The sequence below is a fragment of the Podarcis muralis genome, chromosome 8, assembly GCF_964188315.1.
Source record: "Podarcis muralis chromosome 8, rPodMur119.hap1.1, whole genome shotgun sequence".
Classification (NCBI taxonomy): domain Eukaryota; kingdom Metazoa; phylum Chordata; class Lepidosauria; order Squamata; family Lacertidae; genus Podarcis; species Podarcis muralis.
In genome coordinates, this window is record NC_135662.1 from 33,978,289 (window position 1) to 34,004,845 (window position 26,557).

A 26,557-nucleotide genomic window follows, 5' to 3' on the forward strand; every position below is an offset into this window, starting at 1 on the left:
GCAGTAACTAGAAAAAAAACTTTGGTTGCAGCTCATGGTTAGCCTGTAGGGAAGTTAACCACAAGCCTGGATTCACATAATACACCAAACCAAACATGGACTTAGCTGAACACATTGCAGAAACAAATAGAACCAGGGAGGAGCAAAATAGCTTATCATGACATATAAACAAGGCCAGTGAATTAATTCTGTCTCTTCATTTTTTAAAGCTAACTTGGCTAATTTACAAGCTTACGTCAAGGTCATCCTAGCAAATTCAAAGGATGAATAAACCATTTATGTATTGGAAAGATGCATAGATTTGTTTCATGACTATGAGGGGCAAATGTCAAGGAAATGCGCCAAGAACACAGGTGCAGATATATCCATGTAGTTAGTAAGACTTAATTTATGAATCAAGATGAGCTCTGTATATTTTTGGATCTGCCTGCTGTGAACTGACTAAATAAAATGTTAAACTTAAAAGGAACGAGGACAAGAATATTAAAATGAAACTTTACAATTATCAGTGTGTAGTAGCATCAAGGAAACAGATACTTAAAGGGAGCTTATTTGTCCATTTTTACAGAACTATCAATAACATTAACAGCTGCAATTCTACTGTGATTAATAACTATATAAACACATACAGCCCCACATGACAAAATCATGATTTAAACTATTTCTGTTCACACAGACAAGCTAGTTTTACAAAGTAAATTTGAATCTGAATATTTAATTGCATTGTATATTTATTCTTTGTTTTCGCAATGCACTTTTACACTTTTGAATATACTTTTTGTTCTGATGCACTCCAATTTTTGAGAAAAGTTAAATAGTTAATAAACTGGAAAAATTATATAAAAAAAGAAAAGTAAAGGAAGTGTGCTAAAAGATACACATTCTGGTTATTCTTCCCAGGCTTGGAAGTGTTTTTGTTTAAATAATCCAACACAGCTTTTTGTTCAAGGAGCTGTATTTTATATTTCTTGCACAGAACTCATTTTTAGTAAGATCCTTTTCACACATTTAAGTTTGGTTAAGATTACTGGATCCATAAAGAAAATACATTAGTGCCCTCAAGTGGCAACAACCAAATGCTGGAAATCATGCTTCTATAACAAAATGTTAGCCTATAATAGTATTAAGACACTTGATTCAGTATAAAATATTTCAAAATAAGAAGTGAGCAACAACCAATATAAATAAATAAACAAGGATGCAAGTGTCACATTTACCTGGGAGTAAGTCACATTGAACCAGCTTACTTTGCTGTAGACATGTGTAGGATTGCTGCCTATTTCCCCAGGACATTTAAGGAACAAAAGTTGCTACTGATCTTAATATTTCTAAAGGACACAGTGTCTTTACAGGTTAACACATAGGTCACTTGCTATAAAGAAAAGACAAATATATTGCAAGGTATGAACAACCTATAACCATCAAAATTATTTAATCCTCATTCTCTGAAAAATATTACAATAGAAGAAACCTTCTGAAAAGCTGATAAATTCCTGTAATTATTCTGAAAGCATAACCATAGGGGAGACTAAAGTCACCACCAGTGGACTCACTAGAGACAAGCACAGCTGTTGCATTTCTTTAGAGAAACTATAATGTTTCTTTGTCACTCGGGGAACCATTTTAGTATTATTGTGATGTTTCCATTCAGCCTTCCATGCATTGTTGAAAACCAAGAGAAAGGGCACAATAGTGGGCTTAGATGTCATGGAAGAAAAGACCTTTTTAGCCCATGCTACAGAAGACAATAACAGCAACTTCTGTGGGGTGGCTTCCTCCCCAGAATAATAATAATTAAAAAAACACACCACTGGGTTAATTTGTGATATTTTTGTAGTTCTTCCCACAGCAATTGCCCCTTCTACCCACTAATCTGTGGAACAGTATGTTCAGAGTGAGAGAACCCCCACCTAATTCACTGTAGAATGACCTGCTGCACTCAAGTTCCCTGTTGGCTGGACAGAGATAGTGACCAGATCAGCTGCTGAAAGCCCTTTGCCTGCCTCAGTGGACTACTGAGCAGGAGGTGGATGGGAAACCACAGGCAACTGTATTAGAACAGTGGTTGGTGGCACAGGTCCCCCTGGACTCTTTGAACGAGGCTCCCTGGAGGGGGGGGGGAGAAAGAAGTATCACAGAGCTGACAGGTGGGGAGGATCTGTGAGATCGCCTCCTGGATCTCTGAAGATGTGCAGGTGCACACCTAGGGAAAGAACCTGGGAGATTCACCTTCTAAAACTGTAGCCCCGAACACTGAGCAAAGGAGAAACTGCAAGACAGTGCCACAGTGAAAGGAACCACTAGGGTCAAACATGCCTCATTCCTGTGCACAATTGCAGTGGCAAACTGGAGAGTTCCCCTGGGCAAGCCACAGAAAAAGCCAGACCTAACTATCAGAAGAGGAGGAAAACCACCAAAGCAACATTCCTCTCTGAGCTGTGTCAATTCACTGGTCTGATCAGGGAACAGTAATTGCTTTTTAAATGCCTCCTAGTTTAAGGATCAGGGAATTTGGGATCAGCAGAGTACTCTCTCATGATTCCAAAGGGTTGTGAGACAAGCTGAACAACAAAAGGAGTTTTGGGGCTAAATGTGGCTGCGTCTGCTGAGGGACAAAATGGCAGTCCCACCCACTTTTGTGCAGCTGTGGAACCCGTCTGCTCCAGCCAAGTCTCAGCTGTGGCCCAAGGAAGCAGAGGATGAACCCCAGCCTCTGCAAACCCACCCCACAAAGGCTGCTTGCCAAATGCTTCCCACAAAACAACAGAAGCACTGACTGAGACAAATGTCAGAAGCAAGGACAAGTAGCAGAAAAGATAAGTTGAGGAGAACGGAGGAAATTATATTCCAAAATGTACATGCTCCCTAGTGCCACGCGGGGTTGAAAAGTTGTTGAACTCACAGGCTAAGTGAGCACCCAAGTGTCTTTGACTGCAGACAGGCTTGGACTGGAGGGCAGGATGACACCTCCCCCTGGAAAACAGGTGAAAGGTTTTGTGGGAACTTCCTGTCAGATCCAGTGGGAGGAGTCATCTCTGTGACCAACTGTATGCCATTGGCAACAAGCATGCTGCCATTGTGAATTATCTCAGTAAAACTTCACTGTACCAGAACTGGACTACTCGGAATTCAATCTAACTCAAGAATGCGAAGGGCATTTTTAATCCAATTTGTATTCTGGAAAATGGGCTCCATTTCTTTTCAGGGATTAGTCCCAAATGCAACCTTCATAAGCATTTTGAAATAGGGCTTACTTTAGAAATGTAAATATATCAGAACCAACTACAGCCAAAACTCCCATTAAGGTAACTGAAAACTCTGTTTCCAGCATTATTATAGAGTCTGCCTTACTAAAACAGTGATCCTCAAAGTGCTACACTGGCACAAGCCCCATTCATTTCTATAAAGCTTCTGCTTCAGTGAGAATTTTCAGAAGTGGCAGCAGATTGTCTGCTGTGATTTATAGCTGCCAGGTCTTAACCATTCACTGTGGAATTAGAGAAACATCTGCGGTGTGTTGAGCTTGGGGGAAATGAGGATATTTTCTGTTCTGTTCAGTGGAAATTTACTCTTTGTTGCCACACTCCAATAGAGAGGACAGCATCTGGATTTTAAACCACCTGGGCGAGCACCATGTTACCTCTGGGCTCCATATTATGCACAGCACCTAGCATTGTTGGTACATGATAAATCAATGCGGTGATACATTTGGAGCAATTAAGAGCAGGCTTCTTGCGACAATCATAACATGAAAGCTGGTCTTACATTCAGATGGGAATGGCAACACTAAAAGATAGGGCATGATAGAAGAGATACAAGGAGTGGGTTAGTGGGTAGGAAGAACAGGTAGCAAAATGCCCAGAAAAGACAAGGTGGTGATGGTTTGGCAAAGGATTTATGGGCAAAATGGGGTTTTTAAAGGAATTTTAAGAGGCTTAATCCAGACATATGGAACAGAATGGCAGAAAACACATGTGAAAGTCAGAAATAAAGGTGGCCAACAGCAGATGAGTATGAACAAAGAACAGATAGAAGAAGAGAAGAAGAAGAGTTTGAATTTGATATCCCGCCTTTCACTCCCTTTAAGGAGTCTCAAAGCGGCTAACATTCTCCTTTCTCTTCCTCCCCCACAACAAACACTCTGTGAGGTGAGTGGGGCTGAGAGACTTCAGAGAAGTGTGACTGGCCCAAGGTCACCCAGCAGCTGCATGTGGAGGAGCGGAGACGCGAACCCGGTTTACCAGATTACGAGACTACCGCTCTTAACCACTACACCACACTGGCTCTTAAGGTGTAGCTTTTTGGTATAGGACTTGCTGCTGTCCTTTGTGGAGGGTGGGGTGGGGGAGGGGAGGGGAGGGTCATAGAGCCCACAGCTGTCCTCAGGGGGGCAGTGGGATCAGGTTGAGATAGCTGGTGCTTCTCTGGTCAGATACTGTTCTATCTCCAGCTTCCCCTTTTGGGGGGGAGGTGTGGGACAAGTAATGCATTACTACCTAACAGACATAACTAGAAAATATTAGACTTACACACCGTGCCATTCTGACTTGAGGCTGGCAGTATTCCTGTGCTTTTAACAGGTGCTTATAGCAGAAATCCAGAAGGGGAAACCTTTTCATCAGATCTGGAATAGATTTGGAATTTTAGCCCCCCCCCCCCGCCTTTTTTGTATGTTGTGATGGAAACAGTCTGATCCTAGGTACACAACAACTCAGCTTATAGTAATTCATGAATAGTAATAATAAGCAGAGTCTTGTTACCTTTGACCATATTTTGCTAAAAATACGGATTTTCAGTAGTGAACGCCAGTTCTAATAATCTAATTTAAATACTGAGTTTGCTAGTTCAACATTCATATTCACATGAACTCCTGAATATCTGATTATGTTGCAGCTTTACAACTCCTTCTTCCCTCGGGCCACTTGCTCTTGAATATAATAGGCTGTTTTTTTCTAATTAGGCTTATCTCCGTGGATTTTGTGCCAGAATAAGCCAAATTGCTAATGTGCGGCAAAATCCTATACAATTTCGCTTAGAAGTAAGTCCTTCTGTTCTGAGATCCATGGGATTTACTTCTAGATAAATGCTTGCAGGACCACAACCTTACAGCACAACTCTGTACACATTTGCCAGAAGTAAAGCCCAGTGTGTTCAAGAAGCTTACCTTTTTTAAAAGTGTATGTAGATAACAGCCTTAACTCTTTTTATGTATCCTTTCTACACAGGAGTACAAAACACTTATTAAGTTGGAGGAACTGGACATGGAGGAATCAATGAAGTGATCAATCTCTCAAAAGGGCAGTGATTCTGATTACAGCTTACTTGGTTAACTGTAAAATTGTATTCTGTATAAACACAAACCATTCATTCATTCATTCATTTAATCCTGTCATTCCTTCAGTAACTTCAGTTTAGTTCTCTCCTCACCCACTCCTACCTCCCCCCCCTTAGAGCAACCTTTGTGAGGTAGGGATAGACTGAGAGAAACTGTCTAACCCAACGTCATCCAGTGGGTTTAAATGGCTGAATGATAATTTGAATACAGTGATACCTCAGGTTAAGTACTTAATTCGTTCCGGAGGTCTATACTTAACTTGGAACTGTTCTTAACCTGAAGCACCACTTTAGCTAATGGGGCCTCCTGCTGCCGCCGCGCTGCCAGAACACGATTTCTGTTCTCATCCTGAAGCAAAGTTCTTAACCTGAAGCACTATTTCTGGGTTAGCGGAGTCTGTAACCTGAAGCGTATGTAACCTGAGGTACCACTGTACAGGTCTGCCCTATTCTAGTCTAACACTCTAAAAATCTAATCACTGTGGCATACAGGCTCCAACAACAGTATATGAGAAGGGGGAAAGGCCTTAAAAAAACAAAAAAGACTTCAGTTTGTGGTCTAAACTAGCAGCTTCCACATTACACAGAAAAAAAGGACTTAACAGATGTCTCACATTAAATCTGGCATCAATGTGCCACAAATACAGCAATTACTAAAACTCATTATAATGTGCTAATTAAAACCATGGCATAAATAACCTTGAATATATCTTCTGAACATATTTAAAATGCACACTTCCAACAAATAAGCTAAAATAAAAGAGGGGATAGTGAGAAACCCAAACTATTGTTTTAAAGGAATATTACCAATACTTAAAAAAAAAGAACAGCATTAAAGAAATGGGAAGGTACCATAGCTCAGTGACAAAGCACGTGTGTTTGCATGCAGATGGACCAGATTCAATTGTCAACCATCTCTAAATAAAAAGGATAAGGTAGGAGGTGATACAAGAGACATCTACTGAGACTTTGGAAAGTTGCTGCAAATCAGAGAAGATTGGCAGTCTTCAACGTTTTCAGGTTCAGGACCCACTTTTAATTCAAACATGCTTTTGGGTCTTTCTTAATCTATTACTATATATCTGCATGGTGCTAGTGCTCCTGTTGTGACCCACCTTGGATCAGGCCATGACTCACTAGTGATCTCAACTAGTGGAGCAGACAATACTGGGATAGAAGAACAATAAGCCTTAGTATAATGCAATTTCCTGCACTTCTAAGAGATTCTTCAGCTATGGCTACATACGTTGTTCACTAACTTGTATAATCTAATGTTATTAAAAAATTGTGCGAGACATTCCAGTTAAACTGTATAAATGAAACCACAGGGGGAGGAATGCACATTAATTTAACCAAATACATATTGTTATAATATTGCCTTTAGGAGGACTAACAGAGCACCATATTCTTTTAGCAGCAGCCAGGGCTAGGCAAGCAGCTGACAGCGTGGAAACAAATCATTTGAACGAGTAAGGGAAGGGCTAAAATTAGTGCGACATTGTAGGAAAATGGGTGACTTCCTAATGATGGAAGGCAGCACAGTTAGTAACGACAGAGGTGAAAGAAGGAAAATAAAGTCCAGCTCTGGATTCTTTTTTGGCTTACTTTGTTTAAGTCTATCCTTTCGGCCCATATATTTATTTCAAAATAGCCCTAACATTTAAAAAATGAATGTTATGACATCATCTGAAGAGCCTGAGGGCAATAATTTCCTGTCTTGTTTTTTGGGATTTTTCCAAGAACACAAAGCATGTAGTCATGTCCCCATATGTGATACAGCCTTATGAAGAAAGTCATAAGGTGACACTGGATTTTGCGCAATAGGTGTCAATCAATATACTACAGGAGGGGCAGAGTAAATGCAGCAATGGCAAAACCACATTTGAACTTGCTCCGTGAGTGAATTAAGCTTTTAAATTACCCAGAAGTTCCATAGCATCATCTTCATTGTCAATATCTTCTTCTGTTACTGATGGAGCTGTGCTTTGTACAGAATCAAACGAATCCTGGGAGAGCATGGCAGCGAGTAGCTTCTTATGTTGCTGCTGCTGATGTTTCAATCCTTTAGTCTTTGGTTCCATCTTTAAACTAGAAGAAAAAGAATTGCCTCTTTGATTTGTCAGTCTCTCCATGAGAGCACCTGGGGGTGTCCATTGACATCTTGGGAGAATTCATAATTTTATCTTACTAAAACAATTTACCGTGACCAACTCAAGATAATACATATGAAGGAGCTGAATTGCAGGCAGGCTGCTATGTCCACATAGCTGGGAACCACAAGCATAATTCCAATCCATAATTTCATATTTATTCCATATTTTAATAATAATAATAATAATAATAATAATAATAATAATAATAATAATAATAATAATAATAATAATTTATATGCCACCCATCTGACTGGGCTGCCCCAGACACTCTGGGCAGCTTCTCCAAATGTTCTTGAACTACAGCTCCCATCATTCCCAACCCCTGGCTAGGAATGATAGGAGTTGTAGTCCAATAACATATGGGGACTCAATGTTGAGAAAGGCTGATTTAAAGTGTTTCAGGAATGCAAACCCATGTTAGCAGATAAAATAGAAAAAGTAAAACATAGCTTCAGTCTATTTCATTCTTGCATCATCACACAACTCTTCTTTAAGAAACTATTTGTGGTCATATATTCATTTTGCCCTAAATATAGTCTTAGGAGGCCAGCTATTTACTACTCTTCCCCAGAACCTAATATTTGCACCTTCAGCAGATACCACTATGCTAATACAAAGTTTCAGCCACATTCAAACCATAGCAAATGACAACCCACTGAGGCAGAGAAGGTTCAGCACATCCAAATTGTTGTACACAGTATTCCTAAGGAGTTAATAAAATGAACATTCACATTTTTCACTGCAGCTGTGTCTTCAACAGCCCTTCAGCTCCCACTCCTGACAAACCACCAAATTGCCTTTTAAGCTCTCAATAATGTACTGTTAAAATTGATGTAAAAACATTCTCCATCACATTTAACATTTAAAATGATCTGACAATGTTAATAAATTAGCACTTTATTAGTGCTTGAAAGAAAGATTATTTGCAAGTAGTAGAGTTACTAAACTCAAGGCTAAATAATTAAGTTGAATTAAATAACCATCTAATCAGATGGTATTATATGCTGGAATCATGTAAACACTGTAATTAATTAATACTTTAATAAATAATTAAATTGAATTAACTCCTGGAAACAGATCTGTTACTCTGAGATGACATGCATTTAATCAGTTGCTATACAAAGACACCTGTGCAGGTCTAAATAGGTACCTGATTTGAACTATATGTAGATAATATTGCTATCTTGGTTCTTCTACAGAATTCCAAACAAAAGACGTAAGGTGAAATATTTTACTGACCTAATTTTAGTGCATGTGGCAAACTGCCTTACATAGAGCTCATTATAAAACATAAGCTTTATTGACCCTCATGCAACCTGCCATTTCATGCAGATGCTAGTCTAATTTATGTAGCTAGAGAGTCTAAACTCAGGTTGTTGTATTAAGATAACCAATAAGGGGACAGTTTTAGATGTTTGAGTTTTCGGTAAGAGCAGCAAAGTTTACCTTCCTCCAGGACTGCTGCTATCTTCGCTATCCCATTGTTCCATTTTGCTTCTTGGTATTGGAGGCTGCAGCATTTCGGCAGCCAATGGGTCTGCATCGTTCTCTTCGCGGCCAACCCATTCTCCAACAACACGGGGCCGTAAAAGGGGAGCATTAAAGGCTGCTGCGTCCTAGATAGGGAAAATGATACTTTAGCTGCTTTTTTATTTTCATTCTCTCCCTGGAACGTTTATATAATGCTTAATGGCAATCATCTCTTAATGATACACATCAAGCTCAATAAATACAATGGAGGAAAAATAGTTTAAAACTAACTATAAAAAATCGTCAGTAGGCACTGAAAGTTCAACAGCAAGGGAGACTGTCTGATCTTAGCTGAAATATTAAATGCAAGCTTAGAATAATAGAGTTACACTGGACTCTTCTAATGCCTCCGGAAGAAAGAAAAGATTGTCTATGACGTTATATATATATATATATGTGCGCATCACTAGATATCTGCTTTCATACCAAAGCATTTTATGTTTATAGAACTGATTTTGTTTGAATATATTTAAAATGGAATTTCAAAATATGTGCAAATGTTTTCTTACTAATGCAGTGTTCAAAACCCCCATTGTTCTCTAGGCACATTTTGCGACAGAGAATTTCATTAGCGCAAGCAGTTTCTGAGCTCTGGGCACAGTACTGCACGTAAGATTTCAGATTAAAACTGCAGAGTGAAGGGAAAGGAGGATCTTTTTCTGCTTCCCCACTTCAATCTACTCTCTGAAGACTGGAGAAGAGACCTTCTTGAGAATATTAGGGGGGAGGGCAGGGGAAGGACTAGAGCATGTGAAAAATGAACATACAGTGGTGCCCCGCAAGACGAATGCCTCGCAAGACGAAAAACTCGCTAGACGAAAGGGTTTTCCGTTTTTTGAGTCGTTCCGCAAGACGAATTTCCCTATGGGCTTGCTTCACAAGACGAAACGTCTTGCGATTTCTTGCGAGTTTGTTTCCTTTTTCTTAAAGCCGCTAAGCTGTTAATAGCCGCTAAGCCGCTAATAGCCGTGCTTCGCAAGACGAAAAAACCGCAAGACGAAGAGACTCGCGGAACGGATTAATTTCGTCTTTTCATTTTCAGCTTTGTATTCTTGTTAATAAAAAAGTGTGCCTAGACATTCCATTGTTGCGCCCGTAACCTAGATTTAAGGTGCCATTTAGCTCCTAGCTTTCATATCTCAGTTTCTAACACTGCACTAATGGTATGCATGCCTTATCATATCTGTTCCAGATAGTTGTTATTTGTGTTTTTTGTATTTGTGTGCCTTCATTGCTTCAATGTAGACACTCAGAGGCACACACAGAACTTGTATCATTTAACGAGACAGAGCCCTTACCTTATCAATCTCATCAGAAATGGCAATGCCTACAAATAAAAGAACACAGCTGTAATGTATTTTAAAAGCAGATTAATAAATCAGTCTACTATTTTCTTGCATATCTCATGCCTTCTGTGTAAAACTAAGGAGCTGTGGTAAGGATTTTTTTGGGGGGAGGGTATTTTAAGAAGATAAACAATCATGCAAACGTGTTTCTGCACTTTTTTTGCTGCTGTTTTATTTCAGGAAGATAATGGGTTACAAGTTAAAGCTGCCGGCCCCCTTGAATGGTCCTCAGAGAGAAAGAGAGATAATGCAGGAAGCAAGACTCTCCAGAGCTCCCTTGAATGTTCTTCAAGTCGCCCCAGAGTGCTTACATGCCCTCCCTTCCCTTTGTTTGTCATGATCACAAGAGTGAGATTCGAAGCTTTTGCTTATGTTTTCTAACCTCATTTACTCATTATGTCTGAACCTGAACAATCTATCTAGTCTCAACTATGGTTTATGGGAACAAGCTTACAATCCTGTCTTGTTTTTCTAAACCAGGGGTTGTCAACCTGGTCCCTACCACCCACTAATGGGCGTTTCAGGGTTCTAGGTGGGTGGTAGGGGGTTCTACGGCACAAGCTGAATCATCCTTCCATCGAGCACTGGTGGGTGCTAATGAAATTTTACCATCAAGAAAGATGCATCAGTGGGCAGTAGGTATAAAAAGGTTGACTACCCCTACACCAAACCATGGTTAACCACTAGCCACAGCTCTCAGCTTGGATCAAAACAGCAACTGCAGTCAGTTGAAAATGGAAGCAAGAGCTTCTAATCTTCTCCATATGGTGCCACCAGAGAAGAGGAGAAGAGGGTGGGTCTAAACTCAAGGTTTATCCAGGTACATTCTTGTAGTGCAAACCTCAGAGCAGTTACCGTTCTTCCCTTCATGGAAACTTCAGCTAGATAAAAAGTCCCTATGGGATCAAAATAACACAGTTGCATCCAGCCTAACATTTTTCCTCTAAACACTAAAAATGCATGCATAGTATCAATATGGTATAAGTTTGTTAAACACACTAAACAAATGTTGGGTTCCTATTTTCTTAAAAGTTTTTCAAAACTGCCATTACACTGACCATTTTTTCAGTCTATATGACTTCCTTTTATTGACTTTTGTGTGGAAAAAAGCATAACGTACTGCAGAGTAGAGTAATTAACATTTTATGAACACATCGATGTGTGTGTGGAAATACTAGCCATTAATGGATTTTTTCCCACTCTCCAGTTACAAAGTACATATATATCGAACAAAATACACTTTGCTTCCAGCAGATAATCTGTTTTTAATCCTGTAGAGATTAATTTAGGAATGAAAGTACATCCCGGCATCTCTAGTTGTGCGGGTGTTTGCAGAAGCTAGAAAACAGAAGCAAGCTCCAAAGACTTAATTTAGCTGGCTCTTCACTTAGACAGCTGCTCGCTACAGCTATGAAGAGAGACAAAACCACCTTACTCAATCTTGGTTTGGTACGTCTACAAATATGATATACCCCTTGAATTTTAAACTTTGCATTTCCCCCCTCCCTGAAAATACAATTATATCCAATACACTATCTAAACCATCAGTAATGATGGTGAATGGCAATGGACCCCAGACATACCCATTTCCTCTTTTTCTAATACTGAAACCCTGAGTTTTTACGCATGCACAAGAGAGGTATCATCAAGCTCAGCAAAGCCTCAAGGTTTGCTGAAATACAAAACATGATGGTGAAAAATATCTGAGTGATAATTTAAAAAAACACAGAGAACAGTTCAATGGCCATAAAATACTTGGCGGTCTGCATGCCAGTCGGTTTAACATGCTTGGTGATCATGAAATGCTGACTGTGTAATAGGAGAAAATTTATTTAAGGAATTTATATACCCCGCTTTTCACCATATGTCTCAAAGTGGCTTACAAAAACAAAATTCAATAAATTGTTAGGACAGCATTCGTGGTACAAAGGCCTGCTAAAACAAAACTGCTTTAACCTGATGTCTGAAACTTAGCAGGGACACGGTGCCTGCCTTGAGTTCTAATGTGAGGGAATTCCATAAAGTTGGGCCCATTACACTGAAGGCATGTCTCCTCACTGAATAATGTTTCTGGCCCATAGGGTCCAGAGAGCTCCTCCATCTGATCTCATGGAATGGAGTGTCCTAGTACAAGGCACAGCTGACTGAAACTCTGAACAGGAGCACACTACACTAAAAGGTTTTGTTGCAGGTCCTACTTGTGCCAATTATTATATTTATCCCTTTATAATTTGACATGGAATCAGGACTTACAACTAGTTTACTCCAGTGTGGCACCCCTCCTGACAAAATAAAAAGCTTATTCCTTCATATCAATTGGATGCATGTCATCACTGAAAATACCTCAAGTGGCAATTTTAGCTCTTGTGGTTCATAAACTGAATCTCTGGAATTCAAGACTATTTAACAGATAATAATTCCCTATTCTTTTTTATAGGCTTATTTGACAGTTCCCATCCACTCATATAAAAGCTTGTAGGTCAGATCCACATCACTGTCTGACCAAGAAAGTTGAATAACCACAGAGCCTTTATTTCTTAGTCCTTGATCTTTTACTTGACTCCCAGACAGCTATTTCTTTCAAATAAATGCAGGAAGAGTGTGCTACCACAATTTTAATGTAACCCAGGTGATTTCTAATCACAGTGGTGGAAAAGAAGGCACTGTTGCCTTTACTGGTTTCCTTTCAGATATCTCAATTAAACAAATTCTGTTGGTGTTTATTGCACTTTAAACAGTCTATGGCAATGCATTTTTCTGAATTGCCAGCAGATGGCCTTACTAAAGATCCCATGCTTTTAACAGCTGAATTAAATGCCTTTAACTGTTGAATTAAACATGTTGGTTTTGATACACCACAGCTGGTGCATCTTTCAGAGCGAGTTTAGCTTATGTGAGTAAAACGGAACCATGCTCATTCTGTACAGTACAGTTGCATTGACTTTAGAATTGGTTTACTCTGCAGCCAAATAACAGCAGTATTTACCCAGTGTCTAGAACAGGTCAGTTGGTCATGTCCTTGGAAAAACATATCTGGACAATATAGAGCAATCTATCTTTAATGGAAATGCAGGAAGATATAGTGAAGCAGCTCTTTAAGAATGGAGCACAGTCTTGATTACTGAGATATCTCAGTATCTCCACACTACTGAGTAAAAGGAAACCGCTTTATAAGTAGAAACCCAAAGCAGTATTTGGCAAAAGGACAAATTTGGAGACAGTTCACCTTCTAACAATGTAATTCCTTCCTCCTCCTCTTTGAAAGGGGCAACAGTGACGCAAATTAATACAAATTTAGGAATTCATATATCACTATGGAATTTAGGGTTCATTGTGTATGTGCATGCATAAGCACATATTTAAATGCCATCCATCCATCCATCCATCAATAAATAAAAGTGTGCATAGCTGTCACTAGTTATTAATATTATAAACTTTATGGTAATGACAGCTGCAAGAAGGACTAATGGGTATTACAGGAAGATACCGAAGAGCAGTAAAATGATATGGAAAATTATAATACCTGTACTTGACGTATTGACATTGGTCTTATGTTTGTTACATGACCTTTCTTTGCCAGGGTAATAGAACACTGGCATAGAGGCTGGGAGTGGGGTCTTAGAAAGAGTTGGCTTACGTACCAATTCACACCCACCATCCATTTCCACCCCTCCAATAGACTATTCTGTCACCATATCTCAGCTGATATGTTGGAATATACGCTACAGCGGTGGCAAATATCCAAGATCCACTGGCACAGGCACTGGTTTGTGTCCTAGCCAGTGGGAATGGGGCAAAGGAATGAACAAAAGAAAACAGGTAAGCATGTTTTTTCCTTCCAAATAAATGTTCTTAGGATCAGGGTGTCAATCTCAGGCAGCACTTTGATTTTGTTCATTATGTAATGGACAAAACAAATTGCATTATTTGATCAAAAATGGTATCACTTAGCAAATGCAACACAGATTAGAATTTTTTTTAATAGCTTGCCTTAAAATGTATTGAAATTGTATATTAAAATGTCAGTCACAGAAATTTACACTGAAGGCGTACACTTGTGAAATTGACAGAGCGATGAACATAAAGAAGGGAAATTCTAAAGAATCTGTTGGCTTACTATATTTCAATTACAGTTTACTATAGGGCCACTCAAGGGTGGGTAACCAACCATTCAGTAAGTCATATTAACTATTTCTGAAAAATATGCAAACATGGAAAACTGAATTACATTTTTCTGGGATATGTTCAGGAAGCGATTGCCAAGAATTCAGTTGGGTACTATAATCATAAAAATGTGCATTTTATTATCAAATGAAAAGGCATGTCATTGTTTCCTGAAACTGAAATACAAAGCTCTTAGTGCGCTGCCATTTTCTGGCATCTCTTCAGGTTTTCAATTTTTAAAAATGAATAAAAGCAAGCAATATAGCTTTGAACATTTTCAACTGTGCTTCAAATAGTGCATAAGCAACACTTATTCAAACTTAATCCTGCCCTACAGGCACCATAAACTATATTTTAAATGAGTTTTTGAAGATTTGGTTTGAAGAATCTGGGATCATAGGCAAATTGCCTTTAGTAGTTATTCCTAATCTGTGCTCTTGCAACTAAGACCAGCCACGTGCCTTTTCAGCACATGGCTGACACGCACATAACATCAGCATTAATCAACTTACTTCGAGAAAGATTCTCCAGGGCTTTACCCAGCTTCTTACTTTCTTGAAGAATATGGTTTAATTCATCAAAATCATGATGCTCTGATTTTGTCCTCCAGTCCCATTTGGGGTGTTCTGCTGATCTTGGCACTAAAGTAAAATGAAGTATATTTTTCTTATTTCATATTAGAAAAATTGATAATAATAAGCCTGCATGGAAGACACAACTTTCCCAATGCTACCAAAGTCTTCCCCAAACTTGCTTCATCAGTATTTTAATTATCACGCAGCTTTATTTCTATCAAAACGGATTTTGCAGTCATCGCTTTTACCTGCAGTGCCCTGGTAACAACAGAATGTGATCATCTAGTGTCACTCTCAAGGGACCCACTCTCAGGAAACTAAGTCAATGTTAGCACAGGGAGGAGTAGTGGCCGGCCTGTTGCCAGGGCTGGGCCCTTTCAATGCCTCTCCGGACCTTAAGATGCTTTTGGTAGTGGGCAGAAGTGTCGCTTTTGAACGTGAGCAATACTAAATTCCTATCTGGCCTACCTTGCCATGGATGGTGGCCATCATTGGCAATGTGCCAAGGACTTCTGCAAGTCTTGCAGTGGCTCTGAGTAGTGGTTCCTTTCACAAGATTTGGGACTTCTTAAATTACTCCAGTGGTGAAGAAAGGAAAAGCGTTTCTGCAGCTCCCTTCCCAGCCCAGTGGTAGGGGAGAGGGAGATTCAGCCTTCATACAACATTTTAATTATATATTTCCCCCTCCCTCCACAAAGTTCCCCATACGTACATACAAAAATAATAATAATCCCCCATTAAGAATACCAGTTTCATTGTTTACGTCTGCCATCACTATACTGTAGTAATTTCTTATGGGAGATAAGAATAAGAATTAGGGTAATTCCCTAGTAATACTTTCGACCTTCACTGGCTTTATAGTCACCATTTATTTGAAATCACAATTTCCATTTAAAATCAGAATAGAAGCTAGCTAAAACCCCTGTCTTATTACCTGAATTATTATTATCTCCTAATACCCAGCATGCAAAGCAAGTAACTACAGTGCACTAGATTTGTCATGGTTTATGTATAATGTTATTTTAGATTCCCCCTTATTTCATAACAAAAATGCTCTCAATTTATAACAAAAATGTACTTGCTCATGTTATCCCTTTTTTGATTCCCTCCCCTCAAATATTTAAATAGTCATTCGGTAACTCCTATTCCCCACCCCCACCCCCCAAATTCTGTTGGCATTCATTACACTAAAATGGCAAATGAGACATTTGTGTTATATAGTGGAGTCGCAAGATACGTAAAGGGAGAAAAATGTCAGTGTTGTCAAGAATCTAAGCTGATGGTTTAATCTTAATTTAACTGCAGCCAAACAAATATGTCATGCTCCTAGTTACCTCAAAATAGGTACAGAATGAGGAATGTGTGGATGCATAGCAGATGCACAAATGAATCATGTAAGGTGTACTAAAGTGTTACAAGTGTAAAAAGGTAAGGTAAAGGTAAAGGACCCCTGGACAGTTAAGTCCAGTCAAAGGCGACTATGGGGTTGCAGTGCTCAATTAGCTTTGAGGCCAAGGGAGCCAGTGTTTGTCCACAGACAGCTTTCCAGGTCACGTGGCCAACATTACTAAACCGCTTCTGGCGCAACGGAACACCGTGATGGAAGCCAGAGTACTGGGTATTTAGAATCTATGCAATGAAAGGAATAACCTTTTACCACCCATACAGTAAATCCTGTACTATTGTTACAAACAATTACAAATTTATTTAGCGGCTGTAGAGTAATATTTCCTCCTAAATATTTAAAACTGAATATTTTATCATGCTCATTATTTTCCCTTCTCAAATATACATATTTGTTCAACCATAAATTGTTTCTACACGAGACACCATCATGCAGGAAACAAATGAAATAAAACTGAATATGACACATATAATGTTTTAAAACAAATTATGTGCATATGAAATCATAATATTATGACAAGCAACCCACATTTGAAATAAGAGTTTTTCATATTGACACATTTAAATGTAAAAGTGCAATCCCTGGTTTGGGTCATATTTCATTTCTTAAGAATCACAAGGTAAAAGTTTGAAGAAGTCATTCATTATTAAATATGCTATACATTTCCTTACAAGATTTGGACTCTGGTGATGGGGGCGAAATGTTGGATACTGCAAGGTCACTCTTTGATTTTTTAGGCTTCTTTGCATTTGTCTGCCAGGGTTTATCATAGCTTCTGAAATCTCTTCTTGTTCCTTTATTTTCTGTTGGGGGAAGAAATAAGATTGTATTTGCTTAGTATGTGGTTTTTTTAAGGCAGATATGTAAAATATACCTTGATAAAAACAAACTCATTCAAAATAAGGTATACTGTAAAATATGCATGTAGATTGTGGCTTGGTTCACTTGTGACAAAATGTGTGCACTTCCAGAAAGGAGACTGTGGCCACTTTACTCCTCCTCTGATCAGCCATGTACTGCACCGCAAAGGAAACGCATGAACATTTTGATATATATTTTTTAATTGAAAAGTAGCTACAGGAGGCTGTCTGACCAGTCAGAGCAACAACAAAGGAGGGTGCTTCTTAACCTCTTCCCTCTTTTCCAAAATCACCATTCCAAAGGTGTATTTCCTTTTACATGGGAAAAGACAAGGGTCCCATATCTTTTCACCCAACACACACATAAGCCACTTAGGGGGAGGTGGACAAAGGCTTCAACATCATACACCCATTCCACCATTCAAACTAGTAGCTTCCTGTGAAAGAAGATTAGGTGAGAGAAGCAGGAGACTGAGGGTGCTTCCAAACAACTTGCTCATTGACCATTCATCCTGATTTGTTTACAGAGAAGTTAGATGATGTTGCATCAAACAAGGGTTAGCCCATAATTTCCAGGACATTTCCCCATCTTTCTTTATTGGAAGAAGTCCAATGTTTTGGAGAAGCAGGTTTGTTGCACAGGACCTCCTGATCAACAATAATTGCGCAGCCTGAATTTGCCAGTGTGTGACTGAATCCCACCTAAAAATAGCGAGTCTGGAATGGTGGGAAGTGTCATAGTGAGTGGCAGGTGGGGGGAGTTAGTAGAGAAGGACAGGAAGAAGAGGTTAAAGGCCGTTGGTTAAGACAGTTGGTGGTGAAAAGGAGAGTACGATGTGTCAAGTGAATTTATTAGGTAGCAATAAAATTCCCTACTCTTTATTGACCATATGTTCCTGGTTGTTATGATCCCTAAATAAATACAATACCTAGCTGTTCAAATATTTGATGTGTCCTGATCCAGGTATATTCCAAAGTAAAACGTCTCACTCCACATTCTTGCCTTCATTTGCACAGTCAAGCAAATTTAAGTAGAGTCCTGCCACTCAGTAAGTAGTAGCAGTGTTTACCTGAGATCCATTTATGATGAGTCTGTATCCAAGGGACAAGCTGGGCTACCAGACAGCTAGTTACCCTGGCTTACCCAGTGATTTCCAGGGGCCAGAGCTCCAGGGATGTCATAATCCCACAGCTGCTTTTCAGTAAAAAGCAAAGCATCAGGCACTGTTCATGAAACTACTGCATACCTAATTTGGTTCTGAACGAAGATTAAATTTTACAGATGGGAGGATTAGGAATTTCTGACATCCTAGAATCTCGTCAAAAATGCACTATATAAATAAAATATCATTACGGAATAATAATAATAAATAATAACATGTACTGTATAAATGTTCAGCAGTGTTAAGCTAGGAAAACATGGATACAAAGCTTAACTCAACAAAAGCTTACAATGCGACCTGGGCACAATCAGTCATGCACAACCAAATCTACACCCAAAGATTATTGTGACGAGAATATGGGATAACCCCATGCACGAGCATGAGTTCCCCATGCGTCAAATAAAATAAAATAAATATATGAGCATTGTTGTACAACAGTCTTCCCCAGCCTGGTGCAGCTGGATTACCATTTCCATCACTGACCTCTGATCATTGCCTATGCTGACAGGGACTAATGAGAACTGCAGTCCGAAACATCCGGAGGGCACCAGGTTAGGTGGGGAATGACTGTTGGTTGGTACTTACTGAGAATTCCCTAACATACAAATATTTTTCTACATACCTGAAGTTTCACTTTCTGCCCAGAGAGCAGCAGATCCAGACAGTGTCCTCTGAAGCTGACTACGACTTCCCTGTTTGGACTGGAGGTGGTCAATGAGAAATGGGATTGGATGGTCAGGAGTCTCTGTTATCAGCTTGGTCATCAGTTCCTTAAAAATCATAAAATCAAAGAAGTATTTTTTAAAAATCACCTTGTAATGGTAGGAGATTAAAATATAATTAATAGCGCACATTAATCAAAACCTATTTTAGAGGAGATTGTCAGTGGTATCCAACATAGTTGTTCCATTTGTGAAAGGAGCAGAACTTGCTTGTATAACAGAACTTCCTCTCCATGCAAGTCTGTTCTGTGAGTTCCCCCAACCTTCTAGAGCAAATTGTAGGCAGGGGCCTATGGTGATATTGCCTCTTTAAGACTGGTTTATGGGAATGGGTTAGAACCTCAGAAATAATGAGCTCACCTACAGTTGTCTCCCGTTAAGGCTTCAAGGCTGGTGTCACAAGGTAATTGGGTGGAAGAGGTGAACGCCCATGGTCTAAGTTCCCATAAAACCTGGACTGGTGGGAGCTCTCGCCAGCCAGCGGTCAGTGTCTATTTGGGCTTTTGACAGCATCTTGTTCCATTGCTCAGCCTACTGAGATTCAAGTGTAAGCTTTTATATTAATTAGCTGGATAAGTTAGTGTTTGTTGTTTTCTTATCTTCTGAGCTGTTTTAATCTGGTTTTTATTAGGAGTTTTTCACTCTTAGAGGGTTTTGTTTTAGTAAAGTCTGTGTATGATTTTATGAAATTTGGTCTGGTCTGAGTTCCTGAACCCTTTAATTTTGACCATGCTTTTTGGAGGGAGGGTCATCCATCACAGGGCCCAAGGAGTTAGGAGAGGGGGGTGGGGAGTTCTGTTGCTTAAGTGTAAGTTCTTGCAGAAACAGGGTGATTTAGTTGGAGACAACCCATTTGTTTTGCATGTGTTTAATATGATCTACTTTACTTTGGACCAAACTACATATTACAAACAGCATCTTTGCGGGTAAAAGGCAGTTGTGAGGATACTTGGTGAGGTCCTGATCTGGACCCAAATTGTGACTACATAGTTCTTTCAAAAGGTGAGCAGACTTTAAAAAACCCCAAACATGACTAATGTAATGCACAGTTTGGCCCTTAGCCTGCTATCCTTTATGCAATTATCTCAGAGTAAGCCCCACTGAACTCAGAGGAATTTAGAAACAACTTAACATAGGATTGTACCTAGGCAATATATCCCCTGGATCTTGCAGAGTGTTGTGATTATAAACATATGAACATGAAGTTTAAAGTCAAGTTTAAAGTATTCCTTTTTCTTTCCACAAGGCAAATACTAATTCTTTGATGACCCATTCTTATAAATCTCTGAACTACAGATCCTACACATACAAATTTTTGTGTGCACAGAGTTAAACAAAAGTTTGGACTACAGCCAATAAATTAATCGGACAATTTTGATCATCTGGAAACTGCTGCACTGGATTCAGCAGCTCAGGTGGTAGGTCTGATGATAATTTACAAGACAGTTTAATACACAGCAATATGAGCCCAAGTAATCAGGGGACTGGCGTGGGCTGATTTTGTGGGCTTTAGATGACAGGCATGTGCGGGTGCAAGATAAATGGCAACAGGAGTGTGTTCATTAATCTTTGCCACCTTCATTGTGCACAAATGAGCAAATAAGAACCAGTGTGATTGCCGTATTGATCTGTAGGCTAACTAGTAACTCATTTACTATTCCTCTCAAGTTTTTATTCTCTATTGCAAGTTGGAAATAAAGCCAGTGCTTACAATCTTTTCTTTAAAAGAGTGCCATAAATTTCCAGTCACTTTCTAAAGTTACAAAATGTATTTTTTCTCTCACTTCCCACAACCCACAGTTATGTTGTCTTCTTTCCCACCCACCACCCAAATTCTCAGAGTCCTTTTCTTTATGCAAATGTACACTGATAGCACGTGATAAAGAATAATAAAGTGGATTACAAATATTAAAAAGTACACATTGAAATGTTGGTATTCCACTAAAATAAAATAAAAATAACCATTTCACCTAGTTGCAGTAAACAGATGTGGAGAGAGTTACCAATTGTCATCTGGCTCCTTCTCTCTTCCTGAGCTGTCATCCATCTATTAGGAGCCATTCTGCCTGACTGCAGCAGAGGGAGAAGTGGTCCCACATCGGCTCAGATGACCAGCTGCCTTTGAGCTCTTTCACTCCATCACAACTAGTCATTATAATAATATACAAGAAGTGGGGCCATGCCCCACTTATGTCTATTAGAATGTAAGCCTATGGGCAAGGACTGCCTCTTTTTTAGCCTCTGTTCGGCAACTAGAAAATTCTAGGTACTTCACAAATTAACTAAAATAATATATATTTCAACCATGAAATAGACATGTTCTCCCATTTCCCCATTGCTTTTTATATCAGTCCTGGAGGTTTTGCTGAATATGATTAGAAGGGACCAGTTGGTTAAAGGTGTACAAGTCGGAGCTAAACAGTATAAATTGAGAGCATTTGCAGACGATCTAGTATTGACATTACAGGAGCCAGAATCTAGTACCAAAAGAGTTCTGGAACTGATTCAAGACTTTGGTCAGGTTGCAGAATTCAAATTGAATAAACTAAAAACAAAGGTTTTAGGGGAAAATTTAACAGTGATCGAAAGAGAGAGGTTTCAGAATGTGACAGGTTTAACAGTGGTTAAGAAAGTGAAATACCTGGGGATTAACATGACAGCTAAAAATGGGAACTTATTTAAAGACAATTATGAAAAATGCTGGTCGGAAGTGAAAAAAGACTTAGAAATTTGGTCAAACTTGAAGCTTTCACTGCTAGGCCGTATTGCTGCAATAAAGATGAATGTATTGCCAAGAATGTTATTCCTGTTTCAAACATTGCAAATTTTGGACAAAATGGATTGTTTCAAGAAGTGGCAGAAAGATATTTCTAGATTTGTCTGGCAGGGCAAGAAGCCCAGAATAAAATTTAAAATATTAACGGATGCAAAGGAAAGAGGTGGATTTGCCCTGCCAGACCTTAAACCTTACTATGAATCAGCAGCTTTCTGCTGGTTAAAAGAATGGCTACTCCTTGAAAACACAGACATTTTGGATCTGGAAGGTTTTAATAATGTATTTGGTTGGCATGCATATCTGTGGTATGATAAGGTCAAAGCACATAAAGCATTTAAAAATCATATTGTTAGGAAAGCACTGTTTAATGTCTGGATAAGATATAAGGATTTGCTAGAAAACAAAACCCCAAGGTGGCTGTCACCAATGGAAGCAAAGGCACAGAAAAAACTCAATATGGAGGCCAAATGGCCGAAATATTGGGAAATTTTGGAACAAGTGGGAGACAAATTGAAATTGCAGAGTTATGAAAAACTAAAAAATAAAGTGCGAGATTGGCTTCATTATTATCAAATAATGGAGGCATACAATTTGGATAAAAGAATTGGATTCCAGGTGAAAAAATCAAAATTGGAAACAGAACTGTTAGATCCCAAAACTAAGACTTTGTCAAGGATGTATAACTTGCTGTTGAAATGGAACACTCAGAATGAAACGGTGAAATCTGCTATGATTAAATGGGCACAAGATGTTGGACACAATATTATGTTTGCTGACTGGGAACAGTTATGGACCACAGGTATGAAGTTTACGGCATGTAATGCCTTAAGAGAGAATATTATGAAAATGATATACAGGTGGTACATGACTCCAATCAAGCTTGCAAAAATCTATCATTTGCCCGATAATAAATGTTGGAAATGTAAGGAAATTGAAGGTACATTCTTTCACCTTTGGTGGACGTGCCCAAGGATTAAGGCTTTCTGGGAGATGATATATAATGAAATGAAAAAGGTATTTAAATATACCTTCCTGAAGAAACCTGAGGCCTTTCTCCTGGGCATTGTCGGCCAATTGGTGTCAAAGAAGGATAGAACTTTCTTTATATATGCCACGACAGCAGCAAGAATACTTATTGCAAAGTATTGGAAGACACAAGATCTACCCACTCTGGAAGAATGGCAGATGAAGGTGATGGACTACATGGAATTGGCAGAAATGACCAGCAGAATCCGAGACCGGGGAGAAGAGTCGGTGGAAGAAGATTGGAAGAAATTTAAAGACTACTTACAGAAATATTGTAAAATTAATGAATGTTAAAATGATGTTGGATGAAAACTTATGTGGTTTTTAGCTATAATGCTATAAGGAGTATGGAAAAAATGGGTTATTAACAGTTAAAAGTTAATGTTACACATTATTTCAAGATTAAAGATTAGGATAAACAAAGAGGGGAAGGATTTGCTGAACTAACAAATTGAACTGGAATACAAAAAGGGAGGTGTGAGGAGGTCCGGGAAATAAGCAAATGAAAGAAAGTGATGGAAAAATGGAATTGTTTTTTATCTATTTTTACGTTGTATTTTTCTTTTTTTCATTTTGTAAAATTCTAAGAAATATCTGTTAAAAAAAAGAAAGAAATAGACATGTTCTCCCCCCCCCTCAAAAAAACCCCAGTATTTAAATGCATGTATTTAAATGCATGAAGACAAATTAAGCTACTGGATTTCTTAATTCCATAATTCCACCATAGTGTACAAAAACACTTGATGTTGTTTTACATTGAAAAGTGGGATATAGAATGTGTAAGATAAATCTAATATATATATACACACACACTTTACAGTGGTACCTCGGGTTAAGAACTTAATTTGTTCTGGAGGTCCGTTCTTAACCTGAAACAGTTCTTAACCTGAGGTCCCACTCTAGCTAATGGGGCCTCCCCATAGCTGTCAACTTTTAGATTTGAAAATAGGGTATCAGCAGCCTCAAAAATAAGGGATCAGCAACCTCACCTGCCCCGGGGACAGTCTACGGGATATCTAACAATCCGGGATAGCAGCGGGAAACAGTGCTGGAATAAGGGAATTTCCTGCCCAAAAAAAGGGGAGGTTGACAGCTATGGGCCTCCCGCTGTCACTGTACCACCACTGCACGATTTCTGTTCTCATCCTGAAGCAAAGTTCTTAACCCGAGGTATTATGTCTGGGTCAGCAGAGTCTGTAACCTGAAGCATCTGTAACCCGAGGTACCACTGTATAGGTGATGTACATACATTGTCTACAAATATGCTGCACCTTGCAATATAGGAATTTAGGGAAATGTTTATTAATAGGGGTTGCCCCTGCTCAATTTGCTCACCAACCCCATCTCACCAAAGCCACTCACTCTTTGCTTTTCATCTCACCCAAGCCACCCCTCTACACTCCCCTTTGACCTCACCAACCATCCTCTCGCTACCCTGCGCCATTGTTGGCTTCAGGCCCACTGCCTTGCCCCTCTCCTTCTCAGTAACCAGCAGTGACTCGGCTGCCAGGTGGTCAGGGGAGCAACACTGCCCCATCATGCTATCTGTTATTGTTTACTTTGAGAGCTTAGCATTACCTTGGAGGGGGGGAGTAGACAAATCCCATGTCTCTAACAACTTTATGAACTTTCACAATGTTGTGGGAAATACAGAAGGGGCAATGACTGTCATATTAGCAATCAATACTACCATGTAACATCTCCTTGGAATGGATCCCCCAAACCTCCATTGCTGGGACTTCTCTGTGATGCTACACTCTCCCAACAACCACCTTAACATAGCAGTTCAATGTTCCATTACCATTCAGTTGGTTAATGTACCCTTGAAATTACCGTACATTAAAATTTTACAAAGTTAGTTATATAACTTCCTTCATCTGAGACAGAAAAAAATATCTACAAGTGAAATAACTAACTGGATATCTTTCAGACTCAATGTACAAAATGTTCAGGGTAATCTTTTTGCCCTCTATCAGCAACAACCTGGCAGCTTCGCTGTACCTGCCCTCATTAAAGCAGGAAGGATTCGCTTCTGAATTCTTTACTTGCCAATTTATTACTCTGAATAGCAATGTAATCTTCATCAACACTCCTTCTCCCTTGATTTTCCTCATTGGTGTCATTCACATATTTGATTTTTCTTTTCTCAAAACCACCACCCACATGCTTTTTAAAGGTACTGCATTATTCTGCAAATTGGTTTCTGAGTTACCTCCTTTTACTTCTTTCATAAATGTGATATTTTTCAGTACTCTAATCTTGCCTCTTTTGAATGTTTTTCTTTTCCAACATCCATACCTAACTGTGGCACTATTAAGAAACCTACTAAATTCATACCTGCTCACAAAGGCTTTACCTTTGCAAAGGACCTCTTTGCTTACAGGCTATTGAAATAGAGTTCAATATTCCATTTACAGTAGGCAATGTAGCTATAAAACGGTCTACCTCCAGCCCCTTTACCATTCCTTTTATTGTTTTCCAGGTACTGTAAGCAGATGCAATGATAAGAGTGCAGTCTCAGCATTCACGCATTTCCCCAGCCTAGGAAGCAGAGTAGTTTGTTGCGGATGTTCATTTTGTGTGCTCTCTCCATCTCTCTCTCACACACAGCAGAAAAAAAGAGAGGAAAATTATCTCAGACTGGAGCAGCCACAGCACACCAGTATGTATCTCTGATGAAGAACATAGCAATGTGTTATGGTTGCTTCCTCTCCAGTCTGACCTTCTTTCTCTTATAACAGAGAAACAGACAAAGAGCACTTGGGCTGGGGGTAATCAAATGCTTCGTTCCTTCTTGCTTTAAGAGAAGGGCATTTGTAAAGGTCTCTGCCAGTTCCGATTTCCAGAAGGCAGTGAGCTAGCGCCACTACAGCAGAGCATATCATGCCACTAGTGGCAGTTGCCAGTTCCATTTCAGAAGTTGTAAACATGTGACCAAGCTTTATTCCACACTCGCATCTAAGATTTCAAGGTTTTCTCTCCTCCATAATTAAATCTGTAGGACAATCATATGGCAGGTTCTTGAAATGAACCCATGAAAATATGGGTTCCAGATAGCTGCTGTTTCCAGATCATCTTCAGGGCTAGCCCCACATAGAGCACATATGGTAGGCAAGGTAGGAAGTGTGCAAAACTGTGGCCAGCCTATCTCGTTTCAGGAATGGCCATAGCTGGCAAACCATCCACAGCTGGAAATAGGCAATCCTAGTGACCAATGTCACATGTACCTCAAGTGACAAAGTTGCGTCCAAGAGCACCACTACACTACTATGTACCTGTTATTTCAAGTCAAGTACAACTTGCTCTAGAACAGGCCAATTGCCCCTATTGCCAGACATGAGAACTGTCCATCAAGAGAGCTTCATTCTTGTCAGGATTCAGCTTCAGTCTACTGGCTTCCATACAACCCATTACCACTTCAAGGCACTGGTTGAACAAGAGCACAGCTTCATCAGGTTCAGATGGTATATAGAATGGTAAAACTGAGCTTCACCAGCAAAATG

The 26,557-nt window shown here is 39.3% G+C and overlaps 1 protein-coding gene across 5 annotated transcripts in view; it reads right to left on the minus strand.

The window, feature by feature from the left end:
- Positions 1-26,557, minus strand: part of C8H8orf34 (chromosome 8 C8orf34 homolog) — a 90,987-nt gene that overhangs the window by 48,635 nt on the left and 15,795 nt on the right. For all 5 annotated transcript variants that reach the window (XM_028736759.2, XM_028736761.2, XM_077932933.1 and 2 more), the window contains exons 2-7: positions 19,153-19,300; positions 17,179-17,310; positions 15,040-15,168; positions 10,316-10,344; positions 8,934-9,103; positions 7,256-7,422 (exon numbers count right to left, since the gene is read on the minus strand). In XM_028736759.2, the coding sequence (XP_028592592.2) occupies positions 7,256-7,422; positions 8,934-9,103; positions 10,316-10,344; positions 15,040-15,168; positions 17,179-17,310; positions 19,153-19,300 (775 nt within the window). The remainder of the gene's footprint in view (positions 1-7,255; positions 7,423-8,933; positions 9,104-10,315; positions 10,345-15,039; positions 15,169-17,178; positions 17,311-19,152; positions 19,301-26,557) is intronic.